Source organism: Physeter macrocephalus, chromosome 18 (assembly GCF_002837175.3).
Source record: "Physeter macrocephalus isolate SW-GA chromosome 18, ASM283717v5, whole genome shotgun sequence".
NCBI classification, from domain to species: Eukaryota; Metazoa; Chordata; class Mammalia; order Artiodactyla; family Physeteridae; genus Physeter; species Physeter macrocephalus.
In genome coordinates this window covers 85,127,419-85,146,264 of record NC_041231.1, presented here as the reverse complement: position 1 = coordinate 85,146,264, position 18,846 = coordinate 85,127,419, and the positions used below count along the sequence as shown (strand labels likewise).

General features: G+C 52.4%; 2 protein-coding genes and 1 non-coding gene across 7 annotated transcripts in view; 2 read left to right on the top strand and 1 right to left on the bottom strand.

The window, feature by feature from the left end:
• The window catches only part of NCR3 (natural cytotoxicity triggering receptor 3), a 26,038-nt gene extending 22,540 nt beyond the window's left edge, over window positions 1-3,498 (bottom strand). Inside the window, exon 1 of the mRNA XM_024121748.2 lies at window positions 3,412-3,498. The gene's annotated coding sequence lies outside the window, so the exon portion shown is untranslated. The remainder of the gene's footprint in view (window positions 1-3,411) is intronic.
• PRRC2A (proline rich coiled-coil 2A) lies at window positions 2,919-18,846 on the top strand. 5 transcript variants are annotated; one of them, XM_028478695.2, is made up of 31 exons: window positions 2,919-3,100; window positions 4,925-5,069; window positions 5,612-5,789; window positions 6,152-6,251; window positions 6,346-6,418; window positions 6,757-6,900; window positions 7,048-7,199; window positions 7,395-7,474; window positions 7,624-7,766; window positions 8,797-8,887; window positions 9,000-9,216; window positions 9,631-10,105; window positions 10,571-10,761; window positions 10,995-11,289; window positions 11,661-11,871; window positions 12,069-13,934; window positions 14,449-14,720; window positions 14,919-15,049; window positions 15,290-15,419; window positions 15,525-15,610; window positions 15,807-16,040; window positions 16,187-16,327; window positions 16,435-16,506; window positions 16,625-16,792; window positions 16,990-17,072; window positions 17,256-17,466; window positions 17,564-17,662; window positions 17,802-18,014; window positions 18,127-18,221; window positions 18,333-18,423; window positions 18,543-18,846. In XM_028478695.2, exons 2-31 carry the CDS (start codon window positions 4,988-4,990, stop codon window positions 18,681-18,683), a joined length of 6,465 nt encoding a protein of 2,154 aa, XP_028334496.1. In that variant the 5' UTR covers window positions 2,919-3,100; window positions 4,925-4,987; the 3' UTR covers window positions 18,684-18,846. The 5 variants fall into 5 exon arrangements, with proteins under 5 accessions (XP_028334496.1, XP_054935461.1, XP_023977618.1 ...); XM_055079486.1 differs by having other exon boundaries at window positions 4,925-5,099; window positions 10,995-11,274; XM_024121850.3 differs by having other exon boundaries at window positions 4,925-5,099.
• On the top strand, window positions 5,282-5,412 carry LOC112064401 (small nucleolar RNA SNORA38). The gene has a single exon (XR_002891513.1). It is a non-coding gene; the product is annotated as a small nucleolar RNA SNORA38 (small nucleolar RNA).

Genomic DNA, 18,846 nt, shown 5'->3' with positions numbered 1-18,846 from the left:
AGAAGTAAAACTGTCAGTTTGAAGATGACATGATACTATACATAGAAAATTCTAAAGATGCCACAAAGAAACTACTCACCAATGAATCTAGTAAAGTTGCAGTATACAAAATTAACATATAGAAATCTGTTGCATTTCTACACACTATCAATGAATTATCAGGAAAAAAATTAAGAAGACAATCCCATTTACAATCACATCAAAAAGAATGAAATACCTAGGAATAAATCTAACTAAGAAATGTAAGACCTGAAACCATAAAATTTCTAAAAGAAAACATATGGAGTATGCTCTCTGACAACAATCTTAGCAATATTTTTTTGAATATGTCTCCTCAGACAAGAGAAACAAAAGCAAAAATCAACAAAGGGGCCTATATCAAACTAAAAAGCTTTTGCATAGCAAAGGAAAGTATAAACAAAATGAAAGGGCTGCCTACAGAATGGGATAAGATACTTGCAAATAATATATCTGATAAGGGGTTAATATCCAAAATATACAAAGAACTCATACAACTCAATAAAAAAAAAGATTTAAAAATGGGCAGAGGAGAAAAAAAAAAGAGGGACTTCCCTGGTGACGCAGTGGTTAAGAATCTGCCTGCCAATGCAGGGGACATGGGTTCGAGCCCTGGTCTGGGAAGATCCCACATGCTGCAGAGCAACTAAGCCCGTGTGCCACAACTACTGAGCCTGCACTCTAGAGCCCGTGAGCCACAACTACTGAGCCCACATGCCACAACTACTGAAGCCCCCACGCCTAGAGCCCGTGCTCCGCAACAAGAGAAGCCACCCAACGAGAAGCCTGTGCACCACAGCGAAGAGCAGCCCCCGCTCGCTGCAACTAGAGAAAGCCCGCGCACAGCAACAAAGACCCAATGCAGGCAAAAAAATAAATAAATAAATAAATACTATTTTTAAAAAAATGGGCAAAGGACCTGAATAGACATTTTCCAAAGAAGACATAAAGATGGCCAATAGGCACATGAAAAGATGCTCAATATCACTAATCATCAGGGAAATACAACTCAAACCACAGTGAAATATCTCCTCACACCTGTCAGAATGGCTATTATCAAAAAGACCACAAATAACAAGTGTTGGCAAGGATGTGGAGAAAAGGGAACCCTCTTTCAATATTGGTAGGAATGTAAATTGGTGCAGCCACTATGGAAAACAATATGGAGATTCCTCAAAAAATTAAAAAAAGAACTACTATACGATCCACTAATTCCACTCCTAGGTATTTAACTGAAGAAAATGAAAACATTAATTCAAAAAGATATATGCACCACTATGTTCATTGAAGCATTATTTATAACAGCCAAGATATGGAAGCAACCTAAGTGCCCATCAACAGGTGAATAGATAAAGAATAGTTTCGCTCGCCGAAACTAGAGAAAGCCCGCGCGCAGCAGCAAAGACCCAGCACAGCCAAAAAATGAAGAAATTTACTAAAAAATATCAAAACAAAACTTTTAGAGAAAGAGATCAGATTTGTGGTGGGCGGTAAGGGATGGATAAAGGCAGTCAAAAAGTACCAACTTCCAGTTATAAGATAAATAAATACTAGGGATGTAGCGTATAGCATGATAAATATAATTAAAACTGATGAAAGTTGTTAAGAGTAAATTCTCAGAGTTCTCTTCACAAGGAAAAAAATACATTTTTTTATTTCTTTAAGTCTGTAACTATATGAGATGATGGATGTCCACTAAACATTGTGGTAATCATTTCATGATGTTGGTAAGTCAAATCATTATGCTGTACCCCTTAAGTTTATATAGCGCTGTGTGTCAATCATATCTCAATAAAACTGGAACAAAAACCCAACGTATCACTATTGGCTCATCAATTGTAACAAATGTGCCACACCAGTGCACGAAGTTAATAATAGGGAAAACTGAGGCAGGGGAAGGAGTATACGAGCATTCTCTGTACTTTCTGCTCAATTATCCCGTAAACTTAAAACCGCTCGAATAAAAATCTATTTTATATATTTTTAATGGTTAAAAAAACATAGCTGTTGAATGATTTGCTGAACGGGTAGTAGGAGCAGAGTAACAGAGTAATAGGAGACAAAGGAGGAAAACGGTACTGCATTTCGTAGAATTAAACTCGTTGTGAAGCGAATGCAAACTGCTAATAATATCAGATATACAAATATATTCATGAAAATTGTAATTATAAAATTAAATGCCCATCTTAGTCATTGGTTACCACTATTTTGATGAACAGGTTATTCGTAGCCTATCTTTGTTCAAATGATTTGCATATATTATGCAAATAAGTAGAACTACCCACAGAATGCCTATGCTGTGTGATGTACGCCCCTGGCCCCTTGGATTGGCCCGTCAATCCACCTTATTTGCATGACGTGATTTAATAAACGAAGGCCCGCCCCCCTGGTGCTTTCACCTCTCGCGAAGAGAAGCGTGAGTTGGGACTCTTCCCTGGTTACGCAAGCTCCGCCCTCCGGCAAAGAAACCCTTCCGGCCCGTCTTCTAGCTCAGTCTCCTTCGCCGAAAGCGCCACGGGCCTAGCATCGTTTCCTTCCACTTTCGGCGTCCCTACGTCTCTCCGTTCCCATCTCTCCACAAACGCACGACGCACGCTCCGCCTCTTTCTCCCCCTATTTGTCGTGCAAATTCTGCGCCCCAACCGCCCAGCCGACCGGCGCCGCATTCCCGCCCCCTCTACACGTCTCAACGGCCGACGCCGGGGGCCTGCCACTTCAGCCAACGGGCGTCCTAGCGCCTGTAAGTCCCTCCTCTTTATGCAAATAACCTATGTCAGCTTCGCACGCTCCACTTTTTTTAATAAGGATAGCCCTGGAAGTAAAGAGAGATAGGGTAGAAAGCGCCCCGCCCTTTATGCAAATAAAGGGGAGTGTCTATGTGCGGAGGGAGGTGGCGGGGGGGCGCTCCCGGGGGTGGCGGTTGCCCGGATGGGCCGTTAGTCGGGGCCCAGCCGCGGAGTGAGCGAGGGAGACGGGAGGAGCCGAACCCGGCGCCATCCGCCGCCATCCGCCCCCGCCCCACCGCCATCCCACCCCGGGGAGCCCCTAGGCCCCGGTCCCGGACCCCCGCGCACCCGGCCAGGTGAGTCTGGGCGAGCCGAATGCTAACGCTCTTTTCCGGCGCGGGAGCAGCGGTGGCAGCGGCAGCGGCGGCGGTGGCGGGCCGGGGGGAGGAGAAGCTGCCATTAGCCGCCGCCATTTTGTCCTCCTGCTGCCGGGCCCTACCTGCCCCTCCCCCTCCCCCTCCGATACTCCCACCCTGGGACCCGCACTTCCAGCCCTTCTCTGAGGCTGTGGCCTGCCCTTACCCACTCACCTTATGGCTTCATGGGGCGACCCCCCACTCCTGGGCCGTAACTCCCCCCCCCCCCCGTTGCGCTCCTGGCCTCTCACCCGTATTTGTGGTCCCCTTCCCTGCCGCCGCTCAAGGGTGGGCCGCGTCTGACTGTCCTCTTCTCCAAGAGTCTCCCTTCCTCCATAGTGGGCCCCTCCCATCATCCAGCGCTAAGGTACCCCCTTCTTGACGCCCCACTTCGCGTCGAGTCACTCCCACTCTGGAGCCCTGCCTTTATCCCGCATCTGTGCTTTTTGCGTTCCTCAATTTCTTCACTGCTTTTTTCACGTTTCCTTTCTTATCTCCTTTCTATCCCAACCCCGCCCTTTCTCCTGGGTCTCTTGACGTTGCTCCTTTACTTTGGTCTGCATCCTTTTCCTACCATTCCCGCTTACGTGTATTATTTCTCACCTGCTTTCATATTAATTATCTTTTATTAGTTTTAGTTTCTTCACTATTCTTCTGTCTCCTTTTCCTTCATAAATTTAATTTCAAAGACTGACTGGCCTCCTTAAACACCTTAAAAGCAATCCTCATCTAACCTGTCTTAAAGTTCTTGATTTGGGTTATCATCCTGGTCCTGTCTGGATGTCTCACCAACTCCCATCTCTTTTCTTCACACCATTCTCTATAAATGAATGCCTTGTCACCCAGGAGTTGACCGATGTTGGGGAGTTTGGCTGGCTTGGGGAGCAAGGGGTATTAGGGAAAGAAATGACTGCCGATGGGTGTTTTTACTGGGGGTAGGAAAATGAAGTTGGTTCCGGTCTCGGCCCCATGGTTACATGGTATGCTTGAGGTGGGTCCATAATGCTTTGTTTTTCTCATATATACATAGGGTAAACTAGAGCCCACCAGTATTTCATCTGCAGACAAAAATTTTTCCAGGAGCTGGGATGGGGGCAAGTGTAGGAAAAAACAGGCTATCCCAAATACTTGGTTCTATAGCTTGGGAGTATGTAGAGCCCCATTTGTTCCCTCAGGAATTCTCTGGCACCAGCCCCCAGTCTGGCTGAGCAAGCTCATAAAATCCTTAAACTCCGGCAAACCTCCCCGGATGGGAGTGAGGCAGCTGGGAATAGAACCTGGCGCACAGGAAGCTGGTATCTAATAAGTAGAGGATCTAAAGCTCTGTTCCTTACATGATGGAGCTGTATGCGTCTTTCTGGTTTTCTCTGGAGCTTGGACTTGCCCTTTTTTATTGTAGGTCTCTGAAATGATTTTGGTGGAGAGAGGTTATTACTTGTGGGCATAATGAAGAGGCTGCTACACTTTATATAGACTGGTGCAAAGGGGAGAGTGTGTATTAGGAAGATACTGGATTTTTATTTGGGTTTCCTTAGCAAGAGGTGTCTGGGGGAAAGAGGGAACATGGCATTTGGGCTCCGTGGGGAGCTAAGTAGATAATGGTTGCTTAAAGGGACTCGGGTATTTGAATAGGCTGGAGGAAGAGACACTAGAGGGCCACATATCTGGGCTCCTGATGAGAATAAAAGGGAGCCTACGAGTCTAAGCTTCTGTTGGAGTCTCTAAATGGAGCAGAGACTGAAACACTTGGTATCTGGCCCACAGGCTCCGGCACGTTTTGGGGGAGGTGCCTGCAGGACCCAACGTACTCAATGAGCTTCCAGCGCAATGTCCGATCGCTCGGGGCCGACTGCCAAGGGGAAGGATGGAAAAAAGTATTCCTCGCTCAACCTGTTTGATACATATAAGGGCAAGTCCTTAGAGATCCAGAAACCCGCTGGTGAGGGTCCTGCAATGATGTTCCTAATTATAGGAGGCTGGGCATGAATGGGGCACATGTTTCAGAATTCTTCGAAGGGAAACAACTATGGTACATACATCCAAAGGTTAGAGGAACACTGGAGACTTTCTTATTTTATCTTGGGTCCCATGGGGATGTTGCGCTTTAGGTGAACACCAGTAACCTCCTACAAAGGCGTGTCTGTGGTTTCCCGTCTTTGGACACGTAAGAATCGGAGGCAAAGAAATGTGGACTTGGAGAAGTCTGGGGCCAGCTTGCTCCCTGCAGGCTCAAGAGCAACAATCCCACATAGAAGTATTGAATGTAAAGCATCTCAGCCTTCCTTCCTGATAGAATTTCGGAGGTTGCCTAGGGCAAAGGGAGGGAAGGTTTCTAGGAGAAGTTTGGTATCTAAGAGAAGATGTTGAGGATGTCTAAATGGGACCTAGGGTGGGATGCTGTCAGATCTCCTATATAAAGCATTTTTCACTCTCTCTCCACCTTTTCTCCAGTTGCCCCTCGCCATGGCCTGCAGAGTCTCGGGAAAGTTGCCATCGCTCGGCGTATGCCACCCCCAGCCAACCTTCCAAGCCTGAAAGCCGAGAACAAAGGCAATGACCCCAACGTCTCACTAGTGCCGAAAGACGGAACAGGATGGGCAAGCAAACAGGAGCAGTCCGACCCCAAGAGGTAGACAGAGACCTGGGGGACTTAGAGTTATGAGTATTTTAACTTTGAACTTCAGGATGAATGGGGGCTTGGTCTAGCCTGGCCACATGAGAGTCAGAGACAAACAGGGAAGACCCTGTCCTGCCTATTGTAGGACTCCTGTTAGATGACTAATGAACAGTACCTTTAGCTTTCAGATGTAAAGAAAGCTTGAAGAGTAGAGGACAGCCTATGCAGGGTGACGAGCTTATGGTATTTTGCCCTAATACTTGTTAAAAGTAGGGAGTAGACCTGGGTTCAGTTCCTGTCCTCCACCAGTTGGAGAAGCAGTGGAGCTGAAGCTGTCTCAGACTCTAACCCTTCTCATCCTACCATCCCCTCAGTTCCGATGCCTCAGCCGCTCAGCCGCCGGAATCGCAGCCACTGCCGGCTTCACAGACGCCTGCCTCCAACCAACCGAAACGACCCCCAGCAGCCCCCGAGGTATCTGAAGAACTGGATGTTATTTAAGGGGCAGGGGCAAGAATGGCTTGTAGCTTCTCATCCACGTCACTATTTATTATCTCTGCTTCCCCAGAACACTCCTTCGGTTCCAAGCGGGGTAAAGTCCTGGGCACAAGCCAGTGTCACCCATGGAGCACATGGAGATGGTGAGTGCAGGGCTGTTTGGGGAAGTCTCTTTGAGCACCATAGTAGGCAGGAGTCCTGCACTGTACCTCCACTGTACCTCTTCATTCCTCTTTGGCTAAATTTCGGATCCCATATTCAGTTTCATGGGACACACATGAGCAAGTTTGTCTCAGAATTAACTGAAGGTGAGGAGGATGTCCCAAAACTGACCTTGTTTCTTGGGGAATGAACACGTAATACGTAGGGGGTGAGTTTGGAGGCAGAACTGGATCTGCTACCTATCAGACCCTTCCACTTTCATGGTGCGTCCTCAGTAAATGTACTTGTGTCTGCTACTTTTGCACCTCAACACCAACAGGTGGAAGGGCATCAAGCCTACTGTCACGATTCTCTCGAGAGGAATTTCCGACCCTGCAGGCGGCTGGCGACCAGGACAAGGCTGCCAAGGAAAGGGAGTCTGCCGAACAGTCGTCTGGGCCCGGACCAAGCCTCCGCCCTCAAAGTGAGTTGCCGCCATTAGTGAGTGAATGAGTGGTTACCTTTTGGCCAGGATGTTACCTTATTCCATCTCAGAGTTAGGTGCTAGCTTATTCATCTTTCTCCCCAGCATTTCCAGCTATGTTCACTTTCTGCCTTTTCCAAAATACAGATCCTACAACTTGGAGGGACGGAGGTGGGCGTGGCCCTGATGAGCTGGAGGGCCCGGACTCCAAACTTCATCACGGCCATGATCCCCGGGGTGGGCTGCAGCCTGCAGGCCCACCTCAGTTCCCTCCCTACCGCGGAATGATGCCGCCTTTCGTGAGTTTGGATATCTTGTTTTGGATTGGTTGTGCTGGAAGTTAGAGAGTTAGGAATTAGGGCTTAGTCTTTGGACGGGACACATGGAAAGCAGGGGCGTGTGACATATAGTGAGGGTGGGAGGATAATAGGTTTAGGGAGCTGGTAGGCTATTTGACTGTCCCTCTGAGCAGCTACTATTGGGCCCTTTTGCAGATGTATCCCCCATATCTCCCGTTCCCTCCGCCCTATGGACCCCAGGGGCCTTACCGATACCCTACTCCTGATGGGCCCGGGTGAGTAATCTAGGTCTGGGTTTGTGGTTGGGGACAGGGGAAGCCTGTTGGGGAGGAGATGGTTTTCTAGCCAGGAGGCTCAGTCTTGTATGTGATTATACAACATGCCGTCTTTTAACCTCTTCTCCCGTTTGCTTTTTCATACACAGCCGTTTCCCCCGTGTGGCAGGCCCCCGAGGTTCAGGGCCGCCAATGCGCCTTGTAGAACCTGTGGGTCGGCCTTCCATTCTTAAAGAAGATAATCTCAAAGAGTTTGATCAGTTGGACCAGGAGAATGATGATGGTTGGGCAGGTGAGTGGATACTAAGGACCAAGTATTTTTGTTTTGTTTTGGGGTTTTTTGTTTTGGTTTTGGTTTTTGGTTTGGTTTGGTTTTGGGCTGCACTGCACAGGTTATGAGATCTTAATTCTCCTACCAGGGATTGAACTCAGGCCCTCGGCAGTGAAAATGTGGAGTCCTAACCACTGGACCGCCAGGGAATTCCCAAGTATTTTAGTTTTAAAAAGCAAAATCTGATGAGGAAAAAACGGGTTATACAGGACTTCTCTGGTAGTTCAGTGGTGAAGACTTCACCTTCCAATGCAGGGGGTGCAGGTTCGATCCCTGGTCAGGGAGCTAAGATCCCACACGCCTCGCGGCCAAAAACCAAAACATAAAACAGAAGCAATATTGTAACAAATTCAATAAAGACTTTAAAAATGGTCCACATCAAAAAAAAAAAATCTTAAAAAAATTATGAGATCTTAATTCTCCTACCAGGGATTGAACTCAGGCCCTCGGCAGTGAAAATGTGGAGTCCTAACCACTGGACCGCCAGGGAATTCCCAAGTATTTTAGTTTTAAAAAGCAAAATCTGATGAGGAAAAAACGGGTTATACAGGACTTCTCTGGTAGTTCAGTGGTGAAGACTTCACCTTCCAATGCAGGGGGTGCAGGTTCGATCCCTGGTCAGGGAGCTAAGATCCCACACGCCTCGCGGCCAAAAACCAAAACATAAAACAGAAGCAATATTGTAACAAATTCAATAAAGACTTTAAAAATGGTCCACATCAAAAAAAAAAAATCTTAAAAAAAAAACAAAAAACGGGTTGTGTGGGAGAAAAGCAGACACTGAAAGGTAGGGGAGATATGTGGAGGAAAGCCAAGTCCTGGTAGAGAACTAAGAGGAGTGAGAATGAGAGTTATGGTGGGGATCTGGATGTCAGTGGGAGGAGGGCAGTTGGCATCAGTAGTACATCCTATCACGTAGTTTCTCTATTCCCGAAAATATGAGATTGGAGAGCAGAATGCTTGGGTTACCACTCTTCACTGTTCTCCTCAGGGGCCCACGAGGAGGTCGACTACACTGAGAAGCTCAAGTTTAGCGATGAGGAAGACGGGCGAGACTCCGATGAGGAGGGAGCTGAGGGCCAGTGAGTTCGGGCCCTCTGGGGAGAGGAGGGGGCTCCATTTCTCTCATGGTAATATACTCTTAAAGGAGTTGGGTTGTAGCTGATTTTAATTCCACTGTTGGTCTGCTCACAGCAAGGAGTCCCAGTCAGCTGCTGGTGAGGAACGGCCCCCTGAAGCAGATGGCAAAAAGGGCAACTCCCCTGGCAGCGAACCACCCCCTCCCAAGACGGCCTGGGCAGAGACCTCTCGGCCTCCAGAGACAGAGCCGGGGCCTCCTGCCCCAAAGCCTCCCCCACCCCCACCTCACCGGGGCCCCACCGGGAACTGGGGCCCCCCTGGGGACTACCCAGTGAGTGTCTACAATGAGGGGTTGAGAGGGTCAGTTGTGGGAGATTAGTTTCAGCTGAGTAATTGAAGCAGTAGTAATAAGAGGAAGCTGGAGGGAGGACCGAAAATGGGCTGCAGGAAGTGTAGAGCTGTGGAGCATCTCTGGAAAGGTTTGGAACATCGTTGGTGTTAGGCGAGTCTGGGTGAAAAGAGAAACTGGGATGCCAGTTAGGAAAAACAAGGACACCTGGGTGTTTGGGTCTCTGAAAAAGAGGAAATGACTAGGATGATGAGTTTGTCCCTACCCTGAGAGGCCATCAATCCCAAGGCCTGGTCTTTGCACCTGCAGCTAGAGACAGTTGATCAGTCTGTGAAAGAGATCATAAGAAACATAATGACTGATACCTCTGGCCCTGCTGGGTCTGCCCACTGACAGGATCGCGGGGGCCCTCCCTGCAAGCCCCCAGCACCCGAAGATGAGGATGAGGCTTGGCGGCAGCGGCGAAAGCAGTCTTCGTCTGAAATCTCCCTGGCTGTGGAGCGAGCCCGGCGACGGCGAGAGGAGGAGGAACGGCGCATGCAGGAGGAGCGCAGGGCAGCCTGTGCCGAGAAACTCAAGCGACTCGATGAGAAGTTTGGGGCACCTGACAAGCGGCTCAAATCGGAACCTGCTGTACCACCTGCTGCCCCTCCTGCCCCCACTCCACCACCTGCGGCCCCCAAAGAACTCCCCGCACCTCCAGCTCCTCCACCGGCACCAGTCCCAACACCTGAAAAAGAACCGGAAGAGCCGGCACAGGCCCCTCCTGCCCAGTCCACCCCCACTCCAGGTGTGGCTCTGGCTCCCACCGTGGTGAGTGGTGGTGGCAGCACCAGTAGCACCAGCAGTGGCAGCTTCGAAGCCAGCCCAGGTATGGAGATGGTGATGGGTACTACCAGGTGCCAGGTCGCTTATCTGCTTGGGGTTGAGGGTGCAGGTGGTAAGGATGTGAGTAAAGGAAATAGAAGGCAGTTGTTTGGTTTATTGGACTATCAGTGGTAGGGGCGAAAAGGGTCTTTTGGCTTGTATGGACGTCCGAGGGGGAAAGGTTTTGTTACTTGAATTCCTGAATAAGTAGTGACCTAAAACCACTTCCCGTAGTCCTGGAGTGGAGCAAGGCTGAAGAAGGTGTCTGTTACTTTTGATGATCTCATGGGAAGTTAGTGCCACCACCGTTGGCTTTTGAGAGACCATGAAGTGTTTTCATGGGTTTTAAATGGGATGGTCTTAACCTTTAGTGGGGGAGCTAGAGGTGAGAGCTGAAATTATGAGGGTGTTCATGGAATATCTGTTGGGGGACTAGACCACTTTGATGAGTGTCTTTTCTTTAATGCAGTGGAACCCCAACTGCCCTCAAAAGAGGGTCCTGAACCACCAGAAGAGGTTCCTTCTCCTGCCACGCCCCCAGCCCCAAAGGTGGAGCCCAAGGGTGATGGGGTTGGTCCTACCCGGCAGCCTCCCAGCCAAGGCTTGGGCTACCCCAAGTATCAGAAATCATTGCCTCCTCGTTTCCAGCGGCAGCAGCAGGTGAAACTAAGTTACTTCCCCTCTTAAGGGCTGCTTTTCTTGGTTTCAACATTTATCCTATCCATGAGTTACTTTCTGGGTCTCTCTACCAGTTCTCTTTTCTTTGTGTCACCCTAGTTTCCATTTAGTCTAGGTATTTGTCGCACTTTTGGGTTTTTGTTTTTTGTTTTGTTAGTTCGTTTTTTTGTTTGGGGCCTTTGATGCCTCTCTCATCCCCTTTTGTCCTTCCCCAGGAGCAGCTCTTGAAGCAGCAACAGCAGCAGTGGCAGCAACATCAACAGGGCTCCGCCCCACCTGCCCCAGTGCCCCCATCACCACCACAGCCTGTGACCATGGGGGCTGTGCCAGCTCCACAGGCTCCGCCACCACCCCCCAAGGCCCTGTACCCGGGTGCTCTGGGCCGGCCCCCACCCATGCCCCCTATGAACTTTGATCCCCGCTGGATGATGATTCCTCCTTATGTGGACCCCCGGCTCCTTCAGGGCCGGCCCCCTCTGGACTTCTATCCTCCTGGTGTGCATCCCTCTGGTAAGGGGCCATAGAAGAGGGAGGGGGTGGTGAACCCCTTAGTCCTGGGAAGTGGGTATCGGCATCCTGCCACAGGGGTGAAGGGCCACCAATTAAGAGGGGAGCCTAGCACTGCTGAGATACCTCTTTGTTGCAAAAATGAAACAGTGGTCCTTCTTTAACTGGGATTTACCTGGGTGGGGGGATTTATTGGATTCATCTAGGGAAGCTTAGTGGATAACTGTTTCAGGAGCGTGGGCAAGGCCCAGGAGATGGAGGTGCCGACATTGACTGGGCTGACATGGAGGATTAACTGGGGAGATGCTTTTTGGGCTGGAGGACTTTTAACATAAAAAAGGGTGGTTTTTCCTCATACTGTTTTGTTTCCTCAGGCCTAGTTCCCCGGGAGCGCTCAGACAGTGGAGGCTCAAGCTCAGAGCCATTTGAGCGCCATGCACCCCCCCTCTTACGGGATCGCGGCACCCCACCAGTGGATCCAAAGTTGGCCTGGGTAGGAGATGTCTTCACCACCACACCTGCTGACCCCCGCCCACTTACCTCACCACTGCGCCAGGCTGCTGACGAGGATGAGAAGGGGATGAGGTGAGTCTGAGAAATGGGTGGGTTTCTAGTGAAAATATCTAGGCTAGGAGAAAAGGTACTTTGGGTTATCGGTGAAGTGATAGGGGTAAACGTGAAAGGAGTGTCTGGGTCATAATAAAGTTTTCTCTTTCCCCATCTGGTTCTTTTTCCTTGTCTTAAGATACTTAATTTCCATTCTTTTCTGTCTCCCTCTTCAGGAGCGAGACCCCTCCAGTACCTCCCCCACCACCCTATCTGGCCAGTTATCCAGGCTTTCCTGAGAATGGAGCCCCTGGGCCCCCAATCCCTCGCTTCCCTCTGGAGGAGCCAGCTCCCCCAGGGCCCCGTCCACTCCCCTGGCCCCCAGGCAATGATGAGGCAGCCAAGATACAAGCTCCACCACCCAAAAAGGAAACCCCCAAGGAGGAGACTCCACAGTTGACCGGGCCAGAAGCAGGTCGAAAGCCTGCCCGTGGAATCGGAGGCCAAGGCCCCCCGCCACCTCGCAGAGAGAGCCGCACTGAGACCCGCTGGGGCCCTCGTCCAGGCAGCAGTCGTCGTGGAATCCCTCCAGAGGAGCCAGGAGCCCCTCCCCGCCGCGCTGGGCCTATCAAGAAACCCCCACCACCTGCAAAAGTCGAAGATCTGCCCCCCAAGCCCCTCGAACAGGGGGATGAAACCCCCAAGGTTCCAAAGCCAGACCCGTTGAAGACGGCAAAGGGGAAGATAGGTGGCCCCAAGGAGACCCCACCCAGTGGGACTCTTTCCCCTGCCCCAAGGCTTCGGAGGGACTATTCCTATGAGAGAGTGGGTCCTACCTCTTGCCGGGGTCGGGGCCGAGGGGAGTATTTTGCCAGAGGGAGGGGTTTTCGGGGCACCTATGGGGGACGGGGGCGGGGAGCCCGAAGCCGAGAGTTCCGTAGTTACCGGGAATTCCGAGGAGATGACGGGCGTGGAGGTGGGGCAGGGGGACCAAACCATCCTCCTGCTCCCCGAGGCCGCACTGCCAGCGAGACAAGGAGTGAGGGTTCAGAGTATGAAGAAATCCCCAAGCGGCGCCGGCAGCGGGGTTCAGAGACAGGCAGCGAAACCCATGAGAGTGATCTGGCTCCCTCAGACAAGGAAGCCCCTACACCCAAGGAAGGAGTACTTACGCAGGTCCCTCTTGCTCCCCCACCATCAGGTGCGCCCCCTTCACCAGCCCCAGCCCGCTTTTCCACTGCCCGAGGTGGACGAGTCTTCACTCCCAGAGGGGTGCCATCACGCCGGGGTCGAGGGGGAGGGCGGCCCCCTCCCCCCATTTGCCCAGGCTGGAGCCCCCCAACCAAGTCTCTGGCTCCAAAGAAGCCTCCAACAGGTCCTTTGCCTCCAAGTAAGGAGCCTTTGAAAGAGAAGCTAATCCCAGGGCCCCTGTCCCCCATGACCCGAGGAGGCAGCAGTGGAGGCAACGTAGGCATGGGTGTGGAAGACGGAGAGCGGCCCAGAAGGAGGCGACATGGGAGGGCCCAGCAGCAGGACAAACCGCCTCGTTTCCGGAGACTGAAACAGGAACGGGAGAACGCTGCCAGGGGGGCCGAGGGCAAGCCCTCTTCCCTTGCCCTTCCAGTCTCCACTCCTGGACCGGAGGAGGCCCTCACAACAGTAGCAGTGCCCCCACCACCTCGCCGGGCAGCTGCTAAGTCTCCCGATCTGTCAAACCAGAACTCAGACCAAGCCAATGAGGAATGGGAGACTGCCTCAGAGAGCAGTGACTTTGCCAGTGAGCGCCGGGGGGACAAGGAGGCTCCGCCAGCAGCACTGCTAATCCCCAAAGCTGTGGGGACTCCCGGGGGTAGTGGAGGTGGAGCTGGACCAGGCATTTCAGCCATGTCCCGTGGAGAGCTGAGCCAGAGAGCCAAAGATTTGAGCAAGCGGAGCTTTTCGAGTCAGCGGCCAGGCATGGAAAGGCAGAACCGGCGCCCAGGCCCAAGCAGCAAGTCTGGCAGTGGTGGCGGCAGCAGTGGAGGAGGTGGCGGGGGTCCTGGAGGGAGGACTGGCCCAGGGCGAGGGGACAAGAGGAGCTGGCCCTCTCCCAAGAACCGAAGGTGGGTACAGGCAGGTGATTAAGTTTATTCTTCGAGTTAAAAAATTGGGGGAGGGGAGGAAACCTGGGGGAAAGGTGTGGTTGGGTGTTGTGGAGTGTGAGATCGGAGGGCGCAGGGTAAGCTCTTAGGTGCGCTAGGTTATCCACGTCTAGGTAAAGTAGCTGGAAAGCTGTTGACAGCGTTGGGAACACCCATATTCCTTGCTTTCCCCTCGATAGACCTTTACGAGGAGAATTCCTTGGAAGTGCTCAGAAAGGGGGAATTCCTTGGTCCTCCAGTGGTTAGGACTCTGAGCTTTCACTGCTGGAGCCTGGGTTCAATCCCTGGCTGGGGAGCCGAGAATCCTACAAGCCGCACGGTGTGGGGGTGGGGGTGGGGGTGGGGGAAAGTGCTCAGAAATGCCTGGGTTTTAGCGCAGAGGACCGGTTGAAGGTGGAGAGGTAGAGGAGATTTGACTTGTAGGGAAGATGTAACAGTTCTGTGCGTACTGGAACGGATGCTCTGTTTTCTTCAGCCGTCCTCCAGAGGAGCGTCCCCCAGGGCTCCCTCTGCCTCCCCCACCCCCCAGCAGTTCTGCTGTCTTCCGCCTGGACCAAGTTATCCACAGCAACCCTGCTGGCATCCAACAGGCTCTGGCCCAGCTCAGCAGCCGCCAAGGAAGTGCAGCTGCACCAGGGGGCCACCCAAGGCCCAAGCCTGGGCCTCCCCAAACCCCCCAAGGCCCCTCCCCTCGGCCCCCAACCCGGTATGACCCTCAGAGGGCCAACAACAATGATGTCAATTCGGGTAAGCTGGAGGGGCTGAGGGTGCAAATGTCTCCATCCCCAGAGAAGGCCAGGTGCTGAAGGGGGAAGAATCTGGCCTGGGAGCCTTGATGCTGGGTGTCTGCACTGAGGGTGGAAGGGTTGGGAGGTGGAGTACAGAGGGAAAAGCTCGGTTCAGTGATATAGCAAGACATGCTGACGGATTTTCCGTTTTCGCCAGACCCCCACTTGGAGGAGCCAGGGCCGATGGTCAGGGGGGTGAGCGGGACTCCCCGGGACTCTGCTGGGGTTAATCCCTTCCCCCCCAAACGGCGAGAGCGGCCTCCCAGAAAACCGGAGCTGCTGCAGGAGGTGAGGGATGGGGCTTGAGGTGATGTTTCACTGCTGTCACTTTAAAATGTTTTCACTTACGTTTTCTTCACTCTTTTTCCTATTTCTGACATCGTGTTTTCACCCCAAATTCTCATTGTTAGTCGCTGTTTATCTCCCACGTCTCCCTTTTTCCCCACAAGTGGGGCACCCTGTCCAGGTGCTTACATTCCCCAGTTCCCACCTCATTCATGTTTTGCTTCTGGCCTCTCTCACCTTTAGGAATCTTTGCCACCTTCTCATAGCTCTGGATTCTTGGGCCCCAAACCCGAGGGCCCAGGCCCTCAGGGAGAGTCCAGAGATGCAGGAACAGAGGCCCTAACCCCTCACCTCTGGAATCATATACATACTGGTGAGTTGAGCTGAGCAGGGGAAGGACTGTGTTAGAGGGCTTGGAGAGCGAGGCAGGCCGCAGAGCCATCTTCTCTCACTCCTGTTGTGTTGGTGCTCCTCCCAGCCACTAGCCGGAAGAGTTACCAGCCTGGCTCCATGGAGCCTTGGATGGAACCCCTGAGTCCTTTTGAGGATGTGCCTGGCACGGAGGTAAGTGAGGGTGGGAAGGAGTGTCTGAGCTGGGATTTTACTGAGCACTGGTCATACTTCCCCACCTATTCTGGGATGAGTGTGGGGCTGTTGCATCATGTAGCTGCCTACTTTCTATAGTTTGTCTATGTGTGTACCACAGTCAGGTATTGGGGTGCTTTCTACTCTGACCTAACTCCTTCTCCACTCCTCTCAGATGAGTCAGTCTGACAGTGGGGTGGACCTGAGTGGGGATTCTCAGGTGTCATCAGGTCCCTGCAGCCAGCGAAGTTCCCCTGATGGAGGACTCAAGGGGGCAGCAGAGGGGCCCCCCAAGCGGTCTGGAGGCCCCTCCCCCCTGAATGCTGTTCCTGGTGAGGGTCCACCTGGCTCTGAACCCTCTGAACCTCCTAGGAGACGGCCACCTGCCCCCCACGATGGGGACAGAAAGGTAAACGACCAAGAAAGGATAAGAAGAATGTTTCTGGGACTTTGACTTTGGCTTTTTCTTTGTCTCCCCTTTTCTCTGCCTGTGTGTGCTGATTGGGGCTTCCTTTTCCTTCCCCCAACCCTACTTCACTGTGTTGCCCTACCCAGGAGCTGCCCCGGGAGCAACCTCTGCCCCCTGGGCCCATTGGCACAGAACGATTGCAGCGTACAGACCGAGGCCCAGAGCCTGGCTCCCTCCGGCCATCCCATCGACCTGGTCCTCCGGTCCAGTTTGGTACCAATGACAAGGTCTGTGTAGGCTAGATCTGTGTGTCTTGGGTTAGGTGGACTAGAAGTGGGATGTGGAGGACACATGTCTGAATCATGGGACAATCTCTCCTGCCTCATGATCACAGGACTCGGACTTGTGCCTAGTGGTGGGAGACAATTTAAAAGCAGAGAAGGAGCTAACGGTATCAGTCACTGAGGTAAGTGGGAGAGTAAAGTTTTGGGGAAAGACCTTAGACTTCTGGAGAAGGCGTCTGGGAGTGACTTGGGCATACAGGTTGCCCAGATAGCCGCCTTGACAAGGCTTCTCCTTCCCAGGCCATTCCCATAGCGCGAGACTGGGAGCTGCTCCCCAGTGCTTCTGCCTCAGCTGAGCCACAATCCAAGAACCTGGGTTCTGGGCACTGTGGCCCAGAGACCAGCTCCTCAGGCCAACGCTTGTACCCTGAGGTCTTCTATGGCAGCCCTGGGCCTCCCAGTTCTCAGGTAGGTCCTACCTCCTATCCCAAGACCCCTTTCTGCCTGTAGTCTCCTAATATCAAACCTTTCCAATTTGTAGTTTTTAACACTTTTTTTTTTTTTTGTCATTTCATTTTTCTTCCTGATTTTGCTGTATTGGGTGGGGTGGGTGAGCTTTTCTTGACCAGGAAAACTGGAGCTATTCCATACTTGCTCTCCTGCAGGTTTCAGGGGGAGCCATAGACTCTCAGCTACATCCCAACAATGGAGGTTTCCGCCCTGGGACACCCTCATTGCACCCTTACAGGTAAGACTAGATCTCTGTGGATCTCAGAAGGAAATGGAACTGTGTTTCAGGGGAAGAGGGAAGGGGAATACATTTCTAGGGTACCCGGTGGCTAGTGGACTTAACAGTACTGCTCAGACTAAAGGAGTAAACGACTCTGGCTTCCTGATGCCTTTCCTCCCCCTTCCCCCAATTTCTTTTCAGATCACAGCCCCTGTACCTCCCCCCAGGCCCAGTCCCACCCTCAGCACTGCTCTCTGGGGTAGCTGTCAAGGGCCAGTTTCTGGATTTCTCCGCACTGCAAGCAACAGAGCTGGGGAAGTTGCCAGCTGGAGGAGTTCTCTATCCTCCACCTTCCTTCCTCTACTCTCCAGCTTTCTGCCCTAGCCCTTTGCCAGACCCACCCTTGCTTCAGGTAAGAAGAGGTGGGGGTGTGCTGGGTTTAGGGAGTTAGGGGTGGGGTGAAGAATGCTTTTGGGGGAGTTGACTTATTCCTCCCTGTTCCCCAACAGGTGCGACAGGATCTGCCATCCCCTTCAGATTTTTATTCTCCTCCTCTGCAACCTGGTGGCCAAAGTGGCTTCCTCCCCTCAGGGGCCCCTGCCCAGCAGGTACCGTTTATCTTCCCAGTTCCCCTTTGTTTTGTTCTCCTCCAACTTCTAGCCTTCTTTGTTACCTGCTTGGACTCTCTCCCTGGTTTTCTGACATTCCTCCCTGCCCCAACACACACTCCCATGTTTCTCATTACAGATGCTTCTACCCATGGTGGACTCTCAGCTGCCTGTGGTGAACTTCGGCTCCCTGCCACCAGCGCCGCCTCCTGCCCCACCCCCCCTTTCTCTGTTATCTGTGGGCCCTGCTCTGCAGCCCCCCAGCCTGGCTGTGCGGCCCCCACCTGCTCCTGCTACTCGGGTGCTGCCTTCACCTGCCAGGCCCTTCGGCCCTAGCTTGGGGCGAGCAGAGGTAAGGTACAGGAACTGAAGTGTTAGGGAACCCCAAGAGTTAGGGATAAGGATTTAGATCTCGAGATAAAAGGGTTGAGAGGCAGTATGCTCATGAATTTTTTGTCCTTCAGCTGCACCCAGTAGAACTAAAGCCGTTCCACGATTATCGAAAACTGAACAGCAACCTTGGGGGACCTGGGTCATCACGTACTCCTCCAGCTGGAAGGCAAGAGAAGGGAATGGGGATGCAGACTGCCTATCCATCCCCAAGGACTTACTTTCTTTGGGGACCAGGGGCGGGGTCTTAAGGTTGCCTCAAATGCCATTCCTCCTTCAGGTCTTTCTCTGGCCTCAACTCCCGTCTCAAGGCCCCACCTTCCACCTACAGCGGAGTCTTCCGCACCCAGCGCATCGACCTCTACCAGCAGGTGAAGGAGAAACCCCTGTGGTCTCAAGTCATAATTTAAAAGTCACCACCTGAGTTCCTGTCCTTTCATCCGTGACCTCCCTGTTTGACTTAACTCTCCCACATGTACCCATCCCCCAGGCCTCCCCACCAGATGCCCTACGCTGGACGCCGAAGCCTTGGGAGCGGACAGGGCCACCTTCTCGAGAAGGGCCGTCCCGGAGGGCAGAGGAGCCTGGGTCCCGAGGGGACAAGGAGGCTGGATTGCCCCCACCCCGCTGAGGGAGTGCCCTTTGCCCCCTACCCCCCCGGGGCTTGTATATAGATTATAAATATATAAGGGGGAAAGGGGCGGGTGGGGAGGGGTTGCAGGGCTGGGGCCTCGCTTCCCCTCCTCCCCCCTCCCCTGGTCCCCTATCCCTGGGGCCGTTTGTTAAAAAAGAAT

Coding starts and splice junctions, on each gene's coding strand:
- PRRC2A (XM_024121850.3), top strand. CDS start 4,988: ATGTCCGATCGCTCGGGGCCGACTGCCAAGGGGAAGGATGGAAAAAAG. Junction 10,762..10,994: donor GTTTCCAGCGGCAGCAGCAG/GTGAAACTAAGT, acceptor GTCCTTCCCCAG/GAGCAGCTCTTGAAGCAGCA. Junction 18,015..18,126: donor CTAGCTTGGGGCGAGCAGAG/GTAAGGTACAGG, acceptor TTTGTCCTTCAG/CTGCACCCAGTAGAACTAAA.